This window comes from Lissotriton helveticus, chromosome 9 (genome assembly GCF_964261635.1).
Source record: "Lissotriton helveticus chromosome 9, aLisHel1.1, whole genome shotgun sequence".
Taxonomy (NCBI): Eukaryota; Metazoa; Chordata; class Amphibia; order Caudata; family Salamandridae; genus Lissotriton; species Lissotriton helveticus.
The window spans coordinates 1,093,754,184-1,093,779,857 of record NC_136070.1 but is presented as its reverse complement, the minus strand read 5'-3'; the positions used below and the strand labels follow the sequence as shown (position 1 = coordinate 1,093,779,857).

Below are 25,674 nucleotides of genomic sequence, written 5' to 3'. Positions count from 1 at the left end.
AACTTTCATGTAAATAACATGCATATGTATGCATATATGTATATGTATGCATGCATTTATATTTATATAGATATGCAGATTATATATGTTTATATATGTATATTACCTACTGGCGATAGCCAGTGGGTATATATAGTTAGGATTTTTTCTCTATGGGATTTCTGAAAATTCTATGTCTAATAACTTTGGCGTTTGTGGACGGAATTTTCAGGAAAATGGCACATTTTGTTTCTGAGCAGCCCCTGAAAATTTGGAGGGGTTTCGTCAAGGGGGGGCCGAGAAAAAAGGGGGGTCCCAAAACGCGTTTTTCCCATTCATTTTTCCATAGGGCGGTTGGACTCACTTTTAGCTCGAACGGCTGAATAGATTTACATGAAACTTGGCAAAATTGTAGATATGGTTTGCCCGACGTGCCTTTGCTATGTCTCAATATATGTGCTCCAGTGGATTTTGAGAAATTAACGTTTAAAAAAATCTTTATATCTGTGACAGCGCTCCGGTTAGCGCCCCGGTTCGCGTACCTGGCGCGTAACGGAACTTCGCGAAGCGAAGCTGATTGGCTCTCCGGTGTCTGTCAACATTCTAAACAGTCCGGAGCGGCCGCCATCTTGTCTCTCGGTAGGTTCGAGAGACAAGAAGTGGTGAAAAAAGAAGGGGGAAATGAAGGAAAGGGGGCAAGGTAAACCACTCCTGACCCCCTAGGATTGATGAGGGGGATATTAAAGTCCCCCGCGATTTTTCGCGGTAGAGGCGCTTCCCGGTACGCGAACCGGGCAGCTAACCGGCAGCGTAACGGGAGTCCGCCATCTTGTGTTTTTGGAGCGTCTGGTTCGCGTACTGGGTAGCGTCCCGGTAAGCGTAACAAGGGGAAAACCAAGAGAAACAGTAAAAAAAAAATTAAGGGAATAGATTTCCAGAAAACTTGGCAAAATTGTAGGGACTGTTTGTTTGATGTGCCTTTGCAAGGCCTCAAGATATGTGCACATGTGGATTTTGTCTAATTAAGGAAAAAAAAAATATATATATCTGTAAGCGTGCTCCGGCACGCTTACGTTACGGGTTTTGTTTGCGCTGCAGAGCCGATACGTCACGGTTATGCGACGCGTCATGAGGCGTCTCACGTGGCTACGTGATACGTCACGTAATAAAGAATATATTTTACAGCTATAGATATTAGCTTTTAAAAAACCAATGAAATTCACTGAAAAAACCATAGGTTATAGACCATATATAGTTAGGAATTTGCATTTACAAAACCTTGAAAATTCACTGAAAAAACCATAGGTTAGAGACCATATATAGTTAGCTGGACATTTTATTGACATAAAACCAATGAAATTCCATATATAGTTAGTTGCACTAACTATATATCGCGCACCCGCAATCCACTGCTGATGTCACATATTACATCATTCATGACATGGTCAGTGACATCACTGATGACATCACTGATGACATCTCAAATGACATCACTGATGACATCACTGATGACATCTCAAATGACATCACTGATGACATCATGACACACCAATACCAGTTACTACATACGCACTCACTGATTCCTACGTCTACACACACATTCACTCATTCACCCATACAATCACTCATACATACAGTCACTCATTATTACAACACTATCATATGCACTCATACACCTATGCAGACACTCACACACTGCCACTCATCCATGGAGTTACTCACACACCTAGTCAGTCCTGTAAAGAATCAATCACACTTCCATTTCCTCATCTATACAGTTAAACACAGAACACCATACTTCAGTGACATCACTGATGACATCACTGATGACATCTCAAATGACATTACTGATGACATCTCAAATGACATCACTGATGACATCATGACACACCAATACCAGTTACTACATACGCACTCACTGATTCCTACGTCTACACACACATTCACTCATTCACCCATACAATCACTCATACATACAGTCACTCATTATTACAACACTATCATATGCACTCATACACCTAGTCAGTCCTGTGAAGAATCAATCACACTTCGATTTCCTCATCTATACAGTTAAACACAGAACACCATACTTTTCACACATATACTAACACATACTTACTCTCTTATACAATCACTGATACAAGTACACATTGATATGCACAGAGTCACACACCTCCCAGCCAGCCACACACACACTCAGTCTTCCATACATCCACTCATTCTTCAATATGTAAAACATATTTAAACTTTACAAAAACACACAGACACTAGATGATGTCATCAGTGATGTCATCAGTGATGTCATCAGTGATGTCATTTGAGATGTCATCAGTGATGTCATCAGTGATGTCACTGACCATGTCATGAATGATGTAATATGTGACATCATCAGCAGTGGATTGCGGGTGCGCGATATATAGTTAGTGCAACTAACTATATATGGAATTTCATTGGTTTTATGTCAATAAAATGTCCAGCTAACTATATATGGTCTCTAACCTATGGTTTTTTCAGTGAATTTTCAAGGTTTTGTAAATGCAAATTCCTAACTATATATGGTCTATAACCTATGGTTTTTTCAGTGAATATATATATATATATATATATATATATATATATATATTGGTATAAAGCCACTCAGACTTTGAGTAAATCATTCAAACATACTAATGTAAAAAAATAATAAGACATTTTAAAAAGTTCCATCACATCACCTATAAACGTACCACATAGGGAGAAATTAAAATAATGTAATAATTAGTATTGGAACGCTGAAACGGATTATATCCGGATTATATGGAAACAGTTAGCCAATAATACATTAAACATTACCTTTATTATCATAAAAAATAATATTACCTGGAATCTTCAAATTAAGATCACAAATGCCTCCCACTGTAGCCACAGACGGGGCACGTCTTTTGCGAGTGATGCTTTCCTTCACCCGTCCCTCACCAGTGACTTTTGCAGTGTAAGGACTTCCTATACACACAAACAGTAACCACAAAGTCAGGCACAAACAAAACAACCACCTTAACTCCCTGCATTTAAATGATGTAATTGACATCTTGCAAATAGGATGGCTTTCACTTTCCGTAAAGCCACTTAAGTTTGTACAACAGTGCATTTATTCATTGCATAACCACCCAAAATTTAGCAAAACTTGAAATGATGAAAACAAACTTAGGTGTGTGTTTAGTGGACTGAGGGGATATCTAGCAAGTTGAGCACTTTCAAATTAATGTTTTACACTCAATATTGCACACCATTATTTGGTTTCATAGTTGGGCAATATGACCTGCATCTGTGGTAGAATGGCAAAACACATGTACGGGCAACAGAAGAATAAATGCAATAGCTCACAGCAGCCAACTCACATAATTTCCTCAAAAAGACTTACACCTTGATTTAGATTAAACTTCTGACTTTCATCAAATTCAGAAATAATTCTGAGAGTCTCCCTGGAAGTTGCAACTGATGCAGATTCCCTGGAGTACCTCTATGAGTACCATTTATGTATATGGAAATTAACTTTTGAAAAATACACCGCATTTGCACTAGTTAACGTTTTGTTAATATCTCCAAACATGAAACCATAAATCAGTGTTATTTATTTCTTGTATTGTGAGCACTAAGATTAGATCACCATTACTTTCAAAAAATGAACTAATATTTTTGTGGATTGCAATGTATATTTTACAACATACATGTCACTGAGCCCTACCAGTATCACTGCATTGATCATAGTTGTTAAACCACACAATAAATATCCTAGAACTCCTTAAAGGGGCAAGGATCTCACTAAGCACAGGCAAAGGGTGAGCTGGAACTTCTAAAAAAACAAACAAGATTTTGGGTTGGCATAAGTTATTGTCCCCTAGGCCAAAATGCAAGTGTTCAGTTAATGGGGCCAATGGGGATATATAAGGTGGTTAGTGACGGGGAAGGACTAGTCACAGTTGAAGTGGAGGCCCAGTTATAGCTTCAAATGCTATCCAGAACTAGTTTTTCCAAAAGGGAATAACTTGAGTTGGGAATGTTATGTAGATCTTTCAAAAATACCAACATTTAGAGGCCTGTAACCCTCAAACAGATTTCAACAGGTTTATGTTTCTGGTGGCAGGGATACTAAAGGAACAGAGCAGAGGGGAGGCCACTGGCAACACTAATATTTAGGGTTGGAGTCCCAAAATAAGTTCTAACCATAACATTTTCCATATCATATGTCACAGAGAGATGGTTCTAACTATTTCTGAATATTTAGGGTGGAAGGGAAAAACTCTCAAGTTTGTTTAGGACTGCGAACTAGGGGATCAGTGTACTCCCAGTCAGATGGACCTAAGCCACAATGTAGGCTCACGACCACGACTGTGCAATCATGGTTTAAGTCAATTGTTTAAATGGGACCCCCTGCTGAAAATACCAAATACTAGGGCAGGAAAAATACATTTGAGAAAGAAGCAACCCTAGGCAAATAATTGGCCATATCTTTTATGCAGACCTAAAACAAGCAAATTGATATAAACATAGACTCAGTGTACTCTACATTTAAGTTAAAAACTTCATTTTATGAATACAAATTAATGATAAAACGTTATTAATGTCAGACATGAAATATCTGAGACCTATAAGACAAATAGGACATACTGTACTCATCAAAACAACATAAACATATACTGCACAAACAAATATAAAACAATTCTATAGAAATATTTCAAACATGAATACAAAAACCAAACAAATGTAAAAGTTTGTTTCATATTGAAACATCGTGGCTTAATGGTGGAAAATTATTATTTTCTACGCGTGTTTCGACGTGCTAAGCACCTTCTTCAGGACAGCCACAAAAATTCCCAAACTGTACTATATATTGGTCCAAAATAGATGTTTGGAGCCAAAGCAGTTAAGGTATAGGGATTACCTATTCTCTGTTTGAGAACAATTTATAAACACTGTACTGATTGGATAGGGTCTTCCTTGTAATAGAGTCTCTAAAAAAGCATATTAACGTAGTATAGGTAGATCAATAAAGTACTGGTACTTGAGTCCAAGTCTCCAGGAAAGGAACCGACCAAAATGGTGTGTATATCGTATTCTTTAGTTGCAAAGCTTTCTGTATTTAAATTTCCAAATAACTGTATATATAACTGTAGTTTTCAAACCCAGGACAACATCTCACAGGTATGGCAGAGGATAAGCAGTGTGTGTTGCAACTTCGCACCGAGCAGCTGTACGGAAGTCAATCATGTTTTAAGCACATCCAGCACACCATACCTTTGTGGGGGGTCACACCCAACCTTTTTCAGACTCCTCTGTCTTCAGGGCGGTTTTAAATAATTAAGCAGCCATTCATTGAGATCCATATTGATAGGCATTGCTCTAGCTAGCACGCACAGGCTGCCCCTCTACTTTCCTTAGTGGCACCAGCTTAAATTTATAAGCAGGGCAAAGCAGCAACACTCTTCTGATGACCCTGACCATGTCCCATTATTTGGGTAGAACAGCAACACATTGTGTGCTAGTCATACTTTTCTTTGATCTTTTGCTATATATAGATATTTACATGGAGCAGACTCCCAGTTCAGGAGACCACTGGTGGGAATCAATTAATGCAGCTGTCCCATCTGTGGCATTTCTTTTATGAGTGGGCAGGGACCTTGCCCCACTAAGGTAGAAAATGCACTATAGGTCCACTCTTCGATCAGCAGAGTCTTGTGCACTACTGGTTTGAGAAACTAACATGGAAGCACCCACACTAGACAACGGTTTGATGAGCCCACCGAGGTAAAGCAGCAGGAGAGGCCAGCAAAACTATCACAAAGGGCAAGATGGTACAGTTCACAGCACAGTAGAGGGAATTGTGTTCCTACAGTGTACACTACAATAAGTAATGGCAGTAGTGGTGTCGTGGCATTGTCATCATTAGTAGCACTAATACCACCAATGGTATTATTAATTATCCTCCAAGACTAGGAAGCTCCAGAAATTCTCAGAACAAGGTTATCCTCTGTTCAACTCCCCAAAGTGAAAATGTTTTTGAAAACGCTACCAGTTTCCAAACACAATAGCAAATTTTTTTGTTCCAAGCATAGTTAATTTTTTTAACACAGTACTATGATGTGTGGGGTTCTGGTAATATTTGTAATATATAAGTGGTTGTTTATCCCTTATCTCAAGTGAATAAACGCTGAATGGCGTGCAAGGTGCACAGCTGCTTGAGTCTGAGAAAGGCTAAAGGAGAAATCAAAACATTGTAGGATTTACTGCTCATTCACCTTGTTTAGGGTTGCTGGATGGTGCACCATTTCTTAGTGTCCATCATTCAGTCCTTTGTTTTACGTAATCCTCCTTTAATTAACCTATTGATGCAAGTGAAGTAGATCAGTATTTCTTTCTTACCTGGAACATGCTCATCTGCAAATTTTATGGACACAATGTAGACACCAGGTTCGGTTGGACAGTAGGAGACCTTGCAGGTGCCATCATCCAGATCCTCTGTTTGGATGTCGACCTTACTAGGCCCTTCAATTGCCAGAGACAGCCCACCGTAACCTGCAATGGAAACGCATACATGAAAAGACAACGCATCTAGACCTCCTATGATACACTCAAGCCTTACTCGCCATGAAAGGCAGTATGACAATTAAAAGTAATGTAAATGTTGGGAAATCGATCCACAAATTAAATTGTGCATCAGAGTGCCACTATGGGCAGCAAATTGCTAAATTTGCAGTCAAAAAACCCATATGCTCAATTACTAGTTCATGGTTTATTGATGATGATTTTTTCTATTGTAAATTCCACTAATGAATGGGGAAAATCCACAAGTATGGCAGAATTGTGGCAGTTGTAAGTTTAGGGGCAGAATGTAGAAAAGGGCATGTCAGGGGACTGCAGCGTAGAGACCTGAGGAGCATGCAAGGTTCTTAGAACACCGCAGAGTCAGAATGTATTTCTTTTTACTAACACTGACCAGACCCACTCTGGATAAACACATATAATACTTCAACAGGTGGGAATAGCTATACTTAAGGGATGAGAAAGATTACAGAGCTTTTTAGGGCTCGCTGCCGGTAGCAGCACGAAGCGCTGCCGCAGCGAGTATTACAGTCACCGTGCTCACAGCCAAGGGAGTACAGAGCTGTGCACGAGCGGCTATTGGCCTGTGCCCGAGCCGATTGTGCTCTGTGAACGTGCACGTCTCCGGAAGACGTGCTACGCCCGAGCTGGCTCCAGCTTGGTTTTTTTGGATCCATTTCGCGGCCGACGCAACTAAAAGCTGACATCTTGTTAATCGTTCTCATTGCCCCAACCTGCCACTTAACATCCCCGTGCAGTCCCCTACCCCCACCACCACCTCGTAATGTAGAGCACTGGGATTTATTAAGGCAGTCGCACTGCAGGCCCAATACGTTCTCACCGCCTTCTCTGCATCGGAGAGGACGTGGCACCAGCTAAAGAAACAATAGCATAAACTGGAACGGATTTGGTGGTAGATTTCCACATTGCCTTGTGTGCACCGATCGTAAACATGCAGTAAAAATGCTGCGGTTCATTTTCAGGTCTGTAGCCCTTAAATCTTCTTTAGAGAAATTATCCTGCGCCCCACCCTCCATCACTGCTTGTTATTTTTAATCCTTTGGTGCCCTTTGCCGTCACTTTTAATGAGCATTTTCCTGTCTCAGCTCAATGACCAATTCATCAACAGCGCGCTTTATCTTTCACAAACGCTTGCTCGGTAGCCCTCTCTTACCCCACTTCTCCTCTCTCCTTCCAGGCACCTTGTCCCTCCCTCATTGCCCCCCTCTCCTTTCAGGCTTCTCGTTCCACCCTCGCTGCTCCACTCTCTCTCCAAGTTTCTTGTCCTCTCATGCTGCTCTCTTCCTCCTCTAGGCCTCACGTCCCTTCTCTGCTCCTCTCTCTTCCTCCAGGCCTCTCGTCCCTCCCCCTCTCTCTGAAAGTCTCTCGTCCCTCCCTCGTTGCTCTCCTCTCGATCCAGGCTTCTTGTCGCTCACTCGTTGCTGCCTTCTCCCTCCAGGCTTCTCATCCTCCCCTGCTGCTCTCTTCTCACTCCAGGCCTCTTGTCCCCCCTCTGCAGCTCTCCACTCCCTCCAGGCCTCTCGTCCCTCCCGTCTCCCTCCAAGCCGCTGGTCCCTCTCTTGTTGCTCGTCTCTCCCTCCAGGCTTCTCATCCCTCTCTTGTTGCTCCCCTCTCCCTCCAGGCTTCTCATCCCTCTCTTGTTGCTCCCCTCTCCCTCCAGGCTTCTTGTCCTCCCATGCTGCTTGTCCTCCCATGCTACTCTCTTCTCCCTCCAGGCCTCTCGTCATTTCCTTCTCCCTCCAGGCTTCTCACCCCTCCCTTGTTGCTCCCCTCCCCCTCTGCTTAATTTGAGCCGGTGGTTGCCGCACCCAGGATAATGTACAGCATGGATAAATACTAATAAGGTCCCAAAGGCGAGACTGATTGCATTGCAAATGCTTGTGTTTGGGCTGTTCCCATTGTTTGAGTTGCTGCTTTTAAGCTTCTCCCACTGTTGATTAATTGTGGTAGACTGTTGCCTTATTTGTTGTTTTTTAAGGAGGGGGGCTCTGCTGCACAACCATTCAGCAACAACTGGTTCAAATATGTTCTCTCAATGTTTCAAGCTTTATTACAAATGTCACAAAAAGATGTTAATATTTCACTTCTGGTCTTGGATTTTCGTCACAATAAAATACACTGAACATAATCTTCACAAAAGTTATTTACAAAAGTTTAGGGTATTGCCATTAAACATTACAATAACTTTTATTAAAGTATTAATTATAAAAAAAAATGCTATTGTTATTTGTAATATCAATACAGCTAAGTCACGTAAATGCAAAACATGTTGCATTACAAATGCTATAGGTGTCACATTTGCAAAAGTTATAGCTATTGGCATTGTAAATGACAAAGCTATTAGTTTTGCTATTTTCAAAACCAACACATAAATACAAAATTTGTCATTTACAATACCAATAGCTCAAATTTTCCTAATGCGAGACCTATTGCATTGCAAATGCTTGTTTGGGTGAGTTGTCTGAATATAGGGGTTTCTCCACCAGGAAAAATGTGTTTGTACTTCCTACTCCCACCACAAAGACCATATGGAGAAGTCCGTATAGGAAGGAGGGGAAAAAACCACTATTTGCATATATATATTTGTATTCCTTGGGATTATTATTAATCCACAAAAAATTGCAATCTGTGATCCATATAATAAAACAATACATTTGATGGGTAAAATGCTTGCAAAAGACGCAACCACTTGCAGTCTTCCAGGGAACATACCAGCCTATCATTTTTTGCTCACTGCGCTACTAAAGATTAGGAGCCAGAAGGGGCAAATCAGTTTAGTCCTGTTCTAACACGAACAGCTCAGCCAAAACGAACTCTCACGTCTTCTTTGAAGGAACACAAGCAACCATGAAGCAGTTTCAGTCTAGTTGGGACTCATCAGTGAGATGCAGCGTGGGCCCTATGGCACAGTGTGCGCGGTACCCACAACTGGGAATACCCTTCACACTTAGGACATCACAATTCAAATCAGTCTCCAGGAAGGGACAATTAAGATCCCATGAAAAATCAGACACTTTTTTGGCTGATATTTAATTTCATGGTGCAAAATGTTTAACAAAAGAAAATATGTGGATAGAGCACAGGAATATATTTTCTTATATTTGTATTTAACTTTGCAATTAGGATTACATGCAACAGAATATCTGCAGCAAATAATTGCTCATTTCTGGTCTCCGTCACTGCTAAGCACGTGATTTAACCAGTTTTGGAAGACAAGATCACCACCTTTCATCAGTCACCAAAATAATTGGCCGTAATTCAACTAAAAGGAACACGTTTTAGTAGTAAACGACTTGCAAGCCAACTGTACAAGCTCTAATAAACTTTCCATGCAACACTCACCGGCATCCCTTGTATCCACAATGAAATCGGACAGTTCAAATGTGTGCCCTGCAGTCAGGCCGGGGCCAGAAACCTTCACTCTGCTGGCATCTCCGATCTCTGACTGGACAACCATGATGGTCACCGGACTGTTGGGGACATGCTTCCCGTTCTTCATGATGCTGACCAAGTGCTCGCCCACTTCTCGTGGAATGAAGGAAATTCCTGCAGATAAATCAAGTCTATTTCAGAAAATAATCCACTTTACACTATGAGATCAATAGCAAACCAACTAGCATATAACAATAATTAAGGTGCTGCGTTTTACGTTTTTAACGATGTTTGCACATTAACATAAACTAATCTGCATCCCTTTTTGTATTTATATTTAAAAATGGAAAAATATAGACATTTTCTATTCTGTAGAGGCTGTTTCCAAGGCGTCAATAATGACCTATGCACAAATACCTGTGCAAATTGAACCTAGCTGCAAAGGAAAGTACTAGTATTTCAACGTTGATTTATTCATTTGAGTAGTGTTTTATTATATATGACTACTTGCCACATTAAAACTACAGTCAGCGAAATGTAAGGTTACATTTATCAGTCAAATAAATGTGGAAATCTACTAATCACAACTTAATGTTTTCAATGATTAAAAATATAAACATGCATGAATCCCATTGCGATGAAAAAAATTCAACATGGACAAATATAGGCACAAATGTTACAAATAAAATAAATATCATAGGACTGCGCGCCCTACTAATAATCCATGACGACTCTTCTTACAAGGAAGCATAATAATAATCTTGCAGATGTTTTACTGACAACAAAGTAAAAGCTTTATAAGATTTTATTATTTAATTTAAATCAAGCACAATATATGTGCGATATGGCCAAACGCATGCAATTAGAAAGGTATGTTCTGAGTGAAAAAATATATTCTACTAGGCTCTAGAAGAAGTCATAGATTTGAAGATCTAACAAATAATCGACTCCAGTTCATCACCAGTAGCATCCACACAAACTACTTTCTTTGCACGAAACAATCTGTCTAAACACTGGATGGACAACAAACATCACAGCTGGTTCCTTCCATTGTAAGATGTTTTCTTGTAGGAACTCTTCTGAATACCCCTGATTAATTATGTGGAGCAAAAGACACACAGATGATGGACGGAATGCAGAGCAAATCAAACATTTAGCCCCAGTAAATACATCTAGGTTAAATCCATTGTTCTTATGCTCACCATGCCACCTCTGTGTATACCTAGCTATATATTCAAATCAGTCTTGACCCTGTGCCTCATTGGAACAGTATAGCCTGAACTGCGAAGCCAGGTCCTCCCTGGACGAGAAACATGGGTCCCGTGCTCTCCATGCCACTGGAGTCAAGCTAGCCTGGCTGATGAGGGGTGATGCCTCGAAACCGGTCCCAGGATGCCTGTTTCCAGTCCAGGGAAGACCTGGCCTGGCAGTTCGGGCTGGACTGTCCCCTTGGGAACAGAGTCTAGACTGATTTGCATATGGCTGGGCCTGACCTGGACGGGCGCGGGGAGCAAAAAAAATGATGGATTTAGGCCCAGATCTTTTTACTGGGGTGAATGTTTGACATTGTGCTGCATTCAGTCCATCAATTGTTCTTTTTGCATTTGTAATTATGTGGAGAAGTCAGGAATTCTGGAAATCCACATCTAAAAATAAACAAGCATTTGCAATGCAATAGGTCTCGCAGTTGTTAGAGTTTGAGCCATTGGCATTGTAATTGGCAATGCCTTTTATTTACATTTTATAAACTAACACATAAATAAAAGGCATTGCCATTTACAATGGCAATGGCTTAAACTCTAACAACTGCGAGACCTATTGCCTTGCAAATGCTTGTTCTTAATGTTCCAGCATGAGCAATTCAAAACGAGTCCCAGGTATAAAAAATTCCATCAACTAGTGTTCGAAGCGTCTCTGCACAATTCCTGAGCCTAATCAAACACCCTAACTAACATAACAAGCATAGTGAGGCGCACACAAGCACAGGGAGGCGCACACAAGTAGTAAGTGATGGAGAGCTTTCCCTCCTAGGCAACTTCATCTCACCCAGATGTCGTGTCCTTCCCCAGCGCAGAGAAGTAGTAAGCGCTGGAGAGCTTTCAGGGTGTGCAGCTGCCTTGCTGTTTCCGGTGTGTACGCACTGTGCCAGCTCCCTTCTCCATTCGTCCAACGCCCTGAAGCGCCTCTGTCTCGTAGCGCCATCTCGCATGCTATGCAGTGGCGCATCCCACGTGTGGTGACGTGCTCTGCTTAGCACAGCGCGTCCCATCAACAACTACCGTGATAAAGACGGCCTTTCTTTCAGCCCCGTCGCCCCCGGGCCAGTTCACTATTTTGTTTACAGCGCGTTTGTGGGCTGCGCCTTCCATTCCACGGCTCGGGAATGCCAGCCGGCCACACACACGAGTAAAACAAAACTGAAACATACGAGCCGCGCAACGTGAGCTGTCTACGGTAGAAGCTCACGCGCGCGACCCAATCCCAAGGCGCATGGCAGAGTCGGATTCCGACGCGCGCGACCCAATCCCAAGGCGCGTGTCGGAATCCGATTCTGCCATGCTTCTTAATGTGCGTGTGGCCATCTCTTGTCTCCAGTCGTTGTCGGCTGAGCCGACAGCTATAGTTTTCGCAGCGAGAACGCGCTTTCGCGCGCTTTCGCAAAGGCGAGACCTAAAAAGGCTATTCCATGTGTAAAGCTCATGATTTGTTATCCACATTGTCACTGTTCATGGGATATCCACTCACAGCACATTTCATTTTCATTAAACATAACACTGTAACCTGGGTACAAGGCTTATTAGCTCACCACTGGCTTGACTGTTGTTGTCATGCACACTTGTCCCTGTCATTTATCTTCATTTATTATTGCTCAAACTCTGAACTCATTCATACTAGGCACCCACATACTCTTTTCACATATCACTTTACCAAAGTTTCTGCATCCTTGTACATTAATATTCTAATCTTCACTCATCTACGCTTCCAACCATTGAGCCGCTTGACTCTTTTATATTCACACTAGCCCTTTCACTCCGTTACATTCGTTACAACCAAGCTTCTCCACAGTTTCACACCATTCTCCATCTTCAATACTTGCCACCCCTGATATGTCCTATGGACAAAAGGCATCATTACAGAGCACATTCCCAAATTTACAATAGGAGGTGTGAGTGTCCTGAGATTGTGATTACCTCTTTATCAGGGAATGGCTGAATTACCTTCCACCTGCTATCCAATGGTTAGGTTTTTATAGACTCAAGGATAATACAGACAGCATTTCCGGACTACTGCAGTACAGGAGACGTAGACTTTGTATGACCCATCATACAGTGACCTATGTCTTTAATGGACCAAATTTTGGCTATGTATCAAGGACCCCCCCAAAAAAATATTCCTGACACTCCATATTATAGTCTATTAAACTTGGAAAATAGCATCTTTAAGAGTACCAGCACTATACTGACCCATGCGCTGCCCATGTTAGCCCATTTCTCTTGGGCTACTATCTTATGATGACACTCGAAAAAGTCTATTATGTGCTCTTGGACGAAACAACTGATTGGTGGCTACGACAACATTTCAATCTAGATATGACTTAAGCTGCAATATTGTACAAATGTCAACTAAAATGTTAGCTAAGGACTTGATTCACAGCTGCAGTCCAAAAAATACAGGAGGACACCACGGAGGCTGAGGAAAGATTCAACAGAATGCAGTAAAATACAATACCACAACACCAAGATCCACCATTATGCCGATGACACCCACCTCTATCTCAGAATATCCTCAACCAGTTACATACAGAAGCTCAAAGTCTGCTTGAATGCATCCAGACATGAATGTCACCAAACTAACTGATGCTAAACCACAAAAGATTGAATTCCTCCGGTTTTCTAGCAACCCCAAACATTCTATTTTCAGTCACAGCTCTCTACCTTAAACCCATCAGGCTTCACAACCCAATTAACATAAAAAACCAAATCCTGCACATTCAAGTGTAATTATTTTTTTCTTTGTAGTGTTTTGCAGTTTTATGTACCACAATCATGCCACAATGGCACTAGAGCACTTAACAAGAACATCAGATTACAATACAGATTTTGTTTATTTTTTAGGCATGAGTGAGATATAGGGATTTGCCCATAATCACTGGATGTTGAGCCAAGGCCAGGACTCAAACCTGATTCCCCAGTTCCCGCATCCCCTCCCACTTGAACCTTTCACTCAAATAACACATTGCCAAGACCAAAACAGCCTTGGTACAACACTCGCTCCTGAAAGAAGTGTATGTAAATGTATGTAAATGTATTGCGACTTATATAGCGCACGTATCACCCGAAGGCATCAAGGCGCTTGCTTAGGGAACCCGTCCTGGTATTCCCCTGTGAGATACCCCGGCAGGGTATCCACAAGGTGAAAGCCAGGCATCCCACCGCGAGGGGCCGTAGTGGAGATTAAGCAAGCTATTGCCCAGAGTCGCAGAGTGTGACCCCGTGAGCCGAGTAGGCACCAGAGCGAGAATTGTTGAGTGCGTGGAATATTTGAGCCCGAGACCCGCCGAGGCGGGGAATCGAACCCTGGTCCACGGCTGATCTCAGCTTCCGGGTCTGCCGCCTCTAACCACTGAGCCACGCTTCTCCACCTTCACTCAGGAGAAGACTTCAAAATGTCATTTCAAGCCCTAGTCCTCTCTCATCTAAATGGAGGCACCACCTTGCTCAATGGCAGCCCATAGACCACCCTCACTCCCCTGAAAGGCATCTTTCATGCAGCTGCATTGACCAGTGTTGCAGGGTTTCTGTACTCACACAGAACTGTGCACAGAGGAGTGGAACCTCGGCAAATTAGGATGTCCCAAAACTCACCTTAGCAACCAACTCACCCCTTACCGAGCTAGCTACAGTGTCTCATTGGACATATCAAACACCCAATGTTTAGACAAACCAGAACATGAACTTACAGTACCTCAGGGTACGTGGGACTCATGAACACTCTTTCGTTATATTATCATTACAAACCAGAACATGGAGTAAAGAAGACACATGTGCATTTGAAATGTTTATTTACTAATGCCGTCTTCTCAGGCGCAGTATCTTTGATAATACAAGTATACTTATTATCAGTAGCAAAATTATCAGCATAGTTACTAAGACATAAAAAGCGAATGGTGACAGCATGTTAACATGCTGTAATGAATAAGAGTTAACAACACTTATATCTCACCCTCCCTAGCACATATATTATATTATTATCTAAGAAGGTCTCTTTGGGTTGTTTTAGGGCGGGCCCATACCTTAGTGTCCTAGCATGAAGGAATCACATCAGCATACACCAGCTCTCTCTGCATGTGCACCGCATCAAGTGTGTTAACAATTCTCGTGCAAAGCAATATCAATCCCGCCTCAAGCCCAAGTTGGCAAAGGCTGCACTTGTGTTATGACTATGAAGGCGTGGAGATCAGACCTCATAACAATTCCATATCGTGTTGCTCCTGAAACTTCAGCACTCTCCGTGCAGACATGTTTTATTAAACAAAGCAGATATCAGAGCAATAACATATTATTCTCACATTCACCACGGCAAACTACTAGGTTGAAAGCTAAGTCAACAAATAAGGGTCGTGTGCAGAAGTTGCAAGAAAGGAAAAATGGCGTTTAAATCTCAAACGTACCTATGCTAACTTAACACGATATAGGGATATATAGGAGCTATACAACACCCCCCCAGCCCCACGTTGGGCGCCATGTTGCAGGGTTTCTGTACTCACACAGAACTGTGCACAGAGGAGTGGAACCTCGGCAAATTAGGATGTCCCAAAACTCACCTTAGCAACCAACTCACCCCTTACCGAGCTAGCTACAGTGTCTCATTGGACATATCAAACACCCAATGTTTAGACAAACCAGAACATGAACTTACAGTACCTCAGGGTACGTGGGACTCATGAACACTCTTTCGTTATATTATCATTACAAACCAGAACATGGAGTAAAGAAGACACATGTGCATTTGAAATGTTTATTTACTAATGCCGTCTTCTCAGGCGCAGTATCTTTGATAATACAAGTATACTTATTATCAGTAGCAAAATTATCAGCATAGTTACTAAGACATAAAAAGCGAATGGTGACAGCATGTTAACATGCTGTAATGAATAAGAGTTAACAACACTTATATCTCACCCTCCCTAGCACATATATTATATTATTATCTAAGAAGGTCTCTTTGGGTTGTTTTAGGGCGGGCCCATACCTTAGTGTCCTAGCATGAAGGAATCACATCAGCATACACCAGCTCTCTCTGCATGTGCACCGCATCAAGTGTGTTAACAATTCTCGTGCAAAGCAATATCAATCCCGCCTCAAGCCCAAGTTGGCAAAGGCTGCACTTGTGTTATGACTATGAAGGCGTGGAGATCAGACCTCATAACAATTCCATATCGTGTTGCTCCTGAAACTTCAGCACTCTCCGTGCAGACATGTTTTATTAAACAAAGCAGATATCAGAGCAATAACATATTATTCTCACATTCACCACGGCAAACTACTAGGTTGAAAGCTAAGTCAACAAATAAGGGTCGTGTGCAGAAGTTGCAAGAAAGGAAAAATGGCGTTTAAATCTCAAACGTACCTATGCTAACTTAACACGATATAGGGATATATAGGAGCTATACAACACCAGTGAACACCTGAAGAAATCAGACCACTTAACCCTCACGCACAGAATCAACACTGACTCCCAGTAAACCTAGATCACCATCAAGATCAGCTGCATAACTTACAAGGCCCTCTACACCAAGACCCTTGTCTATCTAGCTAACAAACTAGCAATATCTGGAGGTAAACGCCGAATGAGAAGCTCCGACATTGCCAGATTAGAGACTAAACACTGCAAAACGAAAAACAAGATAACAAGCCTTTTCAGCATGCACCCCTAGGATCTGGAATAAATTACTAACTGCTTTTTGATGTGTTTAATTTCACACTAGTTTCCACTTGTATGCTTCATTTCTGCAGTTATACTATCTCTTTCATATGAAACAGCAAGACACCAAGGATTTTAGTGACTTGAGGGAAGAGTGATGTGTCATCATGTATTATAGGGAATAAAATAGCCTCTGTGGTAAAATGTAAGGTAATTGCATGTCACCTTGGAGTTCCATGGTCTTCGATATGAACTCAGCCTTCAAATTTGAGTTCAGGATGTTTTTATGCAATCGCGATATTTGGGATTAATTAGCCCATGCCAGGCACTGGAGAGGTCCACCTACTGGAGAGTTCCATGACTATGCAGTAGGTGGACCTCTCCAGTGCCTGGCATGGGCTAATTAATCCCAAATATCGCGATTGCATAAAAACATCCTGATGTCACCACCAAGAAAATATATGAAATCTCAGAGTTTTGAGATATAGATCATGATACTGCAGTCTGGTGGAGATGGTGGTATTAGGCCAGTTTGACATTTACTCCTTCATTAGGAACATAGTAGTTTCTCATGATGACAAAGGTCAATGAAGATGTACAACACTGTAAAGCCTCTGACATGCGACCCTCTCACAAGCAGAAAAGTGCACAAATCAATTGTCCATGGTGTACTGAAGTCGGGCACGTAACCTGTTACAAGAATGGTGACATTGCTGCCGATAGGTTGCTCTGTAGTTTTAAGTGTGCATTTCAGGGTATATTCTCTGGTCTTTGACAAGCAGAAACCCCTGGTACCTACATACCTACAGGGAATATTTAACATGGACTCACCCTATTTGTATGATTTACTCTACTCACCAATATGGTTGTTCGGAAGCCTCTTCAGAAGGCAGGGCTCATCATGACCAGATGGGGCTCTGATGCTGGCAGTCAGCAGGCTGAGATCACTCTCGTTGATGTCTAGCATGAAATCAGCAGCGGAGCCAAGCTTAACTTGGGACCGCCGTCTGCTGTCGTCTGCAAACATAGAATTAAGAAGGGTACATTAATGCCAGATCTACATTCATGAAATCCAAACAAATTAAAAACAAGTTTCAATAAAATCCATAGCTACCCTTGTACTATCAGGCAAAATGAGCCTATTAGGACCATACATCTGAATATCAACAGTCATCAATGTACAGGAAGACAAATATCCCTGCTTCCCCTAAGAATTGTGTGATTCTCTGGTGGGCAGTATGAGAGCTTCTTGAAGAAATAACCCGCGGGGGAGCAGAAGTGTTATCTAAAAATGTGAACTTATTTTAAAACGAATTTCAATTTAAGACTCACTCATTTTAGGGGTTCAGGACCCCCTTTATGAAATATATGAAATCTACCTATTTTAGATTTTCTCCTGAATTGAATACATTTCTTTCTTCCTGGGAAGCCCCAAAAATCACCAGGAGCACACGCGGAAATCAACACAAATTGGAGATTCCCTTGAGTAATCCTGCTTTCCTACACGTACTTCTGGGGAATGTCTAAAGTAACTTCTTGGAAGTAAGCAGTAGCACATTTAACTTTTTCTTTTTTCTGCTAGCAAAATGGTTTCCCAGACAGAAACAAACCCTTCTTTTTATGCCCAATTTAAACATTTGGGTTTTTGAGAGTCTTTCAGTGCCATTTTCTACCTTCACTCCTCCTTTTGTTGGTACTGTGTGTATATGTACAAACTGGGTGTGAAACACCTTGATAATATTTAGGAATGATAAAATATGACTTACAATATGTTGTGGTAGTATGTGTGAGTTAGGTTCGAAAGTCAGTCAGATCTTTATTCTGTGAGTCAGGGTCTGTGATGCCCTACCGTTTTTATGTAAATTTAAAACAAAAAAAATTCTGGATCAATTTGGCCAATGCAGAGCTTAACTTGTAAAACAAAAAGTGCCAGGGCACTCGATAGGAGGCCACTTCAGCATGCGCCACACATTGCTCCCACGAGGGCTGCCAATGGCAATGCAAACCCAACTACTTACTATCACACTCCAACAAATGTGACAATTCAGACTATTCCAGGTCCCCAAAGCTATTAAAATGGCTTCGACGGTGGGTATTAATCATTTTTAATGTAATTGAATTTAAAAACAACAGTTGTTTTGCTCACCTCTGAATAAAATAAAGAGCGCCACCATGTGGCAGACTGGCATAGGTGCCGGTGTTGAAAATTAAGTGCTGGTCCCGAGCACTGGAAAACACTGGCTCAAATTAAACACTAGGGGCCATATGTAGGAAGCCAAAATGCGATCGCAAATGCTGAAATTCAAAGAATTTCAGCGTTTGCAATCGCAATTTGTGCGTTGTGCTATGTAGCAGACAAAAACCCACTTGCAAAATAAGGAATCGCAAAATTTGTGATTCCCTATTTTGCGAATGCATTTATGGAATCCCAAATTGCAATTCCTTAAATGCAATGTAGGAAGCACCCAAGTTGTGAGATTTTGGCTTAAGGAATCGCAAATTACCACCAACTTCAGGTTGGTGGTAATTTGCGATTTCTTTGAAAAATACATTTTTTGCCACGTGGCACACATACATGACCTTAGCGCATGTATGTGCCCCACATATGCACACATGCTTATTTCAGGGGTACAACAGGGTGTCCTATTGACTAAGCCTGGGCGGTAAATTCCGTTCCACTCGTGGAATTTGGGTAATTTTGCGTTCTGCAGAGAACGCAAAATTACCCAAAATTCCATGATCCGCGGCTATGCGGAATTTTTTGCATGTTCACGCTTTCAAAATGTGCATTGGCGAGATATTTCTCCCAGAGCATGCAAACAGCGTTCGCGAACAGGAAAAAAGCAGCGCAAACACGCAGTACCACCAATTCGCAGAGCTTTGCGTAGCGCGACTACGCAAATTCCACCCACCCCTACTATTGACACCCTTGCAACCTTGAAATTGCATTCTCAATTTGCGATTCTCTAATTGGGAATCGCAAAATGAGAATGCCTTCCCATTCATTCCTATGGGCCTTCTAGCCCATAGGAATGAATGGGAAGGTATTCCTTATTTGCTAATCTCAATTTGCGATTTGCAAATAAGGAATATGTGGGATTCGCAAAATATTTTGCTAATGCTACCTACATTGCGTTTTGCGATTATCTAATTACGATTCCCTAAAAATCGCAATTTGAGAATCGCAAAACCCGTTTTACCTACATATGGCCCTAGATGCCATTTGTTCACTACACTACTCACTTATATTAAAAGAACTGTATGAAGAGGCTTCGAGCCTGGTGCTTGTCATTCCGTTCCGCAAGCGCGGTTACCTGTGATTTTGGCAACAAATGGACTACCCGGGATATGGGTCTCATTGTATTTTACGATGATGTTGTAATCCCCGGGTAGCGTCGGCAAGTAGGTCACACTGCACGTGCCATCCTTATTGTCAATGCAGCTGATCTCTGCTTTAGAGGGTCCTTCGATGGCCAGATCCAGCCCACCTGTGGAAAGAAAGCAAAACATGTCAGTTCCCATTACATTGTTGATCCTTTCAGAGGATATTTTTTGAAGTACTGCCATGTTTAGTTATATCATGTCAGGTTCACACAGATGTTTAGAATCACTAATTTGAAACAAATTATCTAATTTGCATTCGCTAATCTAACCCAGAGACCTTCCCAGAGCATGTAGTTGTCAGTAATGCACGTCATTTGAGATTAATGAAGCAGCTGTGCGTGCCACAAATGCTCTGTTTTGATGTAGTCATTTAATTTTAGAAAACGTATGTACCCAGGAGAATAAAAAAACAATAGTCCACCTATAAATTTCCCATTGAGCAGGCTGTACATCATAACGAAAGTAGGCTGCAGTGACATACTGCCAAAGACAGTACATAATGTACACTCCTTATCGTGCAATTGTTGCAATAATGTGAAAAATGTCATATTGTTTGCATTAGATCACGTCTTTGGTTTGATAACTTGTGTAGCAGTCTCCACTTCACTTAAACTTTTTCCAGGATTATTAGATTAGTGTCTCGTGCAATCACTCCCCCAAAAAGGCTGACTGATTTCTTTGTTTTTGGAATCTGATTTTTAGATTTATTGTGTGCACAACTGCAATAAAAACCATATCAACTGAACGCACAGATGTTTCACATTTTACAGGTTATGTGCAAATGGTAAAACATCCTCCTCGTCAACCAATAATTCACGAAGAGAGGTCTACACTATTTCACAACACAATATACTAGCCACACAAATAGATGAATAACGTGTACCTCTGTGACATGCAGTAAACAAGCATTTACAATGCAATGGTTTTGCCTTTGACAATGTTAGAGCTATTGGCATAGTAAATGTTAAAATTTTCATCTAAGTTTTTTTTGAGTAAACAGATAAATAAATGGTGTTGTTGTTTAGTAGTAAATAGCTTTATTTTTCGAAATTGTGAGACTTGCCATCCCAGAACAGACAGCACAGTATTAGTTTGTACTGCAAGACCAGGGTTTGCCATGGAAGTAGGTGACCGCCATTTACCCAGAAGATGACCCAAAGCCAATTTTTACTGTCCTTTTATAGCACATCGTTGTAGTATTCTGTTAAGAATTATATTGGCTTCAGAGCGAAGGAAATCTTACACACAAAGTATGGATACAGAACAGAAAGGCTGGGTAAGGTACCCCGCTCTTTCTATATACAACGCAGGAATAGCCATATTATGCCCCAAAGATTGGGATAATGACTTGCTGATCAGAGCTATGAGGAGGCTAAAATGGACAACAACGAGGGTCAGGGGTGGGTATGACCAGCAAAAACGCATGCCATAATTCAGTCTCCCCGCATTGTACTAGGTAAAACAAAAAGAAAAACACACACGCTTCAGCCATTTTGTAACTATTTCTCATCTCCAAACTGAGAAAAATATTGTTAAACTATTCTCCTATGTTATGTGTTTTGTTGAGCGCGACAGCTGCCCCAGCAACGGGGCGTCCCGGCACTAAGAACCATAGCACAACCTACTGGGGAGAGGGGTAGAGAGAGTAGAGGCTACAGAGGTGGAAAGAGGTGGGTCAGAGGCCACACATCTAGCAGAGGATTAATTCGAAATGGGTAGAGTAGATTAATCCTCATTGCAGCAAAACACAATTATGTATAAGAAGTTAGACAGCAAGATAGTGTCGGAAACTTGCAACCACGATTTGAGAGTCACACTTGTGTTCGTATCATCACCCCAGTTGTTTATGAAGCCCTACTTTCACCGACTCTCATTCTAGAGGGGCCAGTTATAATGCCCCTGCTATCTAGAACACTATTTTCCCTTACCACAAATTAGTATCATATTAAGGAAAAGTAGAGTCCAGGGTGCACCTACATGGTGTACATGCATGTTAATGTGGGTGTACTTGTAAAGCGCACTGTGACTCCATGGAGTATCCTGGCGCTGAAGACCGCTGGGGAACCCGTCCTGGCTTTCCCTGTGAGATGGTCCCTTTCTGGGTATCTCCAAGGTGAAACCAGGCATCCCTGGCGTCTGTGGGGGGCCGTTGTAGAGATAAGGCAAGCTTAATGCCCAGAGTTGCCGAGTGTGATCCCTGGTTAGAGTAGGCACCGAGGCGAGAATTATCGAGTCCGTTGACCCTGGTCCACAACCCATGTATAAAAAGTGGAACTGCAGGTCCTGTGTTACAAACTGAAGCTATCTGTGCACTAGGAATTCTGGCAATTAGTCCTCTCCTTGAATGAATCTATGCTTCAGAGTGAATGAGAACAAAAGTGAGTGAGAGAAGTGTCAGGGAACGCCCTTATAGGAAATCCTTCATCTTTCATCTACCAGCCCCTCAAAGCTATTTTGGTTACCTGTGCAGAAATTAACACATAGTTTGAGCAGCCATTACTTATCGAGGCAATTAATAGATGTTCCAAGAAACCCACACTGTAAATGTAAAACCCAATCATGAAGAATACATTTCCCATTCGAGTCACGGATTCAACAAAATGCAAGTAAAATTGTCGATTTTGTGCTTTCACAATAAAATATATCCAAAAATGTGTAATTTAAGGAAATCAATATCGTAGAAAAACCCATGTGCGACAATTAAAAATCATATTGTCTGGATTCTGACATAACCTTAAAAATGTCTTCTTACTGTAGTACAATGAAAACGATAAATCCTTGACATAATGACCAATAAAGGCTCATACTAAATGCAAAAGAGAAAATGGAGGTAGAGTGACATCAAGGTATTTGTAGGTTACTTAATGTGGTTAAGCAGAGATGGTACGACTGTGACCGTACTCCATGTTCCTCAGTTGACAATTAGGCAGTGGATTGCATAAATACTCCAGTTTACTTAGTGACATTTTAAAAAGTCATCGCGCAACAGTAAATATGCTCGAGAAATGCACAATAAACACAGCACAATTAGAATCCTGAAATATCAAAAATCTGCTATAATCAGAAATACTCAATAACGAGAGCAGCATTCTCAAACGTCTACCATCATCAGAAAGCTGACCTAAGCATACACATTCAATGATTATCTGGGTCTGGTGGCTCAGTGAACTAATGCGTCCACTGCATGGGCCTGTGTTCGACCTAATCGTCATAGGTTCAAATCCAGGCGGGTCCGTGTCAGAAATGTGAACTGATTGCTTTGCTTTTAATATAATAACTGTTTTAATGAAAAAGGACATAATGCACTTTTTGATAAAACTACAGTGGGCTTATAGTAATGTACCTCTCTTGTGTAGCAGCTTGACTACCGAATTTTATTTTTAGTACTGATATGGCCTGCCACTGCATGGTGATGCGTGAAAAATTAGCCAAGGTTTTAAATATATGAAACATGCTTATATACGGATGTTGCGTTGGTTTTAATTAATTATTGCACTGATTAATCTCCAGCAGGTGCATTAGCCCCCTAAGCTATTGTACTAGTTTTATTCCCGGTGATCGATGGGTGCACAGATATCTCTGCGGTTTGTGATTTAAGTCCCTGGCTTTTTAGCTTGCTGTCGGTTTACTAAGGGTCAGAGTGTACAAATAGTGCACCTGCACTCTCAGATAGGCGGGTGTCCACAGACTCCCTGCTGCGCCTGACACCGCAGTCCCTCCTGACTGGGGGCCTCTGTGATTCCACCCCTTTTCAGACCACAAAGTTGTCGGTTCCCGGAGCATCATTTTTCCCATTTCCAGCACCGACGAGGAGAGGCAAACAACAATCAAAGAAAATGTAACTTAAGGAGAGAAAGGCGGGACGGGGAAATATTAAAAGAAACTTTCAGGAGCATATGGAACGTGAGGAATAAGAAAGGAAGAAAGCAAATTAAGACCATGAAAGAGAAGCAAGCATGGAGGGTGGGAAAAGAAAGTAAGAGAAGGAGAAAATAAGCATTAAAAAACAGAAAAGAGGGAGAAAGAAGTAACATGCAGACAAGGACAGAAGAGAAAGAGGGGGAGGTAAAGTGACAGAAAGTAACCACTGAAGCAGGCAGCCGGAGGAAGCGGCCTAACTTTGGGATGTTTGGACAACAGCGAGAAGACAAAAGCGCTCAGTGCGGGGACCATCATGTCCCAAACTAAGTGTCAAACCGCTCCGGGGGGGCGCTGGGCAGGCCGGGCGCAGAGGGGCCTGGAGCCCCGCGCCTCGAGGGAGGGCATCAGAGGAGCGGGCAGAGGCTGGCACTGCGCGCAGGGCCTCCATGGAGTGGCGTGAGAAGAGCGAGCCCCGCACCGGCAAGCTGGACACCGACATCACCTACGCCGAGCTCAACTTCCTGCGGGCCTCGCGGCTGAACGTGGCGAGCATGAGCACCGAGACCCCCGCCGTGCCGGCCAAGCCTACGATGTGAGTAGCCGCGGCGTGTGGGGGGGGCGGGCAGGCCTGCGTAACCGGGCCTACAGGCATCGGTGGGCACTGCCGTCTGCAGGGGTAGGGGTCACAGTGCAGATGGGAAAGTTCAAATTGCCTGCAGAGAACGAAGCGAAAAGTGCCTGTGGGGAGAGAAGTCAAAAGTTCCTGCAATGAGACGCTGGTTGCAAACGCTACAAGAGGCAACACGGCGAAAGGGGGAGGAGAGGCGAAGAGGAGACCACGGGTGCCGTCAATGCCGGCACAGATTGGAGGGCGTTCCCGAGAACAGGCTTTCGGCTGACGTAGCCAAAAGCCAAAAAATCTCGGGAACGCCCCCGAATCTGGTCCGAGATTGACGGACAGAGCCTTCTCCCAATGGCTAGCCTCCATTTATGGAGCTAGCCAATGAGAGAGTGGGGACGGTCCAGTCCCCACACACAGATATCATTAAGTTTTTCCTAGCGCATGCGTACTTCGTACGCATTGGCTAGGCAAAACCTAAAAATTCATATAAGGACCTGCTTCTGTGCCTGACACCTCACCCCCCCTCAAAAAAGCATCTGCAACCCCAAAATTGCTCCCCCAAGGCTGCTATATCGGATTGGTTTGTTCGTCGAATAAACAACTGCAAGGAGATGTGGTCCACCGGGTATGTTAGTGACTGGGGAAAGGGAAAATCCAATTTCTAGCCAAGTGGTTACGTTAGGTTATCCATGGTACATGCCCATACCCTTAGAGCTTACACTCCATTCCTGCCCAGACTAGGTGTGCGGAATATCAAGTAAATTTCCACATAAAAGCCCTAATCGTTTCGATATAAGTGTCCTGTCCTTTTTCAAGTGCATTCTTTCTGGTGCTGAGGGCCCACCTGTACAACATTCTTAGGTACCGGATAAAACTGCTCTAAATATATAATGAAGGGGCCTTGCAGCAAGAAAGTGTCAAGTACCACTGAC

General features: G+C 42.3%; 1 protein-coding gene across 3 annotated transcripts in view; it reads right to left on the bottom strand.

Annotated features, from left to right (window-relative positions):
* The window catches only part of FLNB (filamin B), a 530,593-nt gene that overhangs the window by 70,288 nt on the left and 434,631 nt on the right, over window positions 1–25,674 (bottom strand). For all 3 annotated transcript variants that reach the window (XM_078661490.1, XM_078661488.1, XM_078661489.1), the window contains 5 exons: window positions 20,190–20,363; window positions 17,734–17,892; window positions 9,922–10,125; window positions 6,379–6,531; window positions 2,839–2,961 (listed from right to left, as the gene is read on the bottom strand). In XM_078661490.1, coding sequence (XP_078517616.1) covers window positions 2,839–2,961; window positions 6,379–6,531; window positions 9,922–10,125; window positions 17,734–17,892; window positions 20,190–20,363 — 813 coding nt within the window. The remainder of the gene's footprint in view (window positions 1–2,838; window positions 2,962–6,378; window positions 6,532–9,921; window positions 10,126–17,733; window positions 17,893–20,189; window positions 20,364–25,674) is intronic.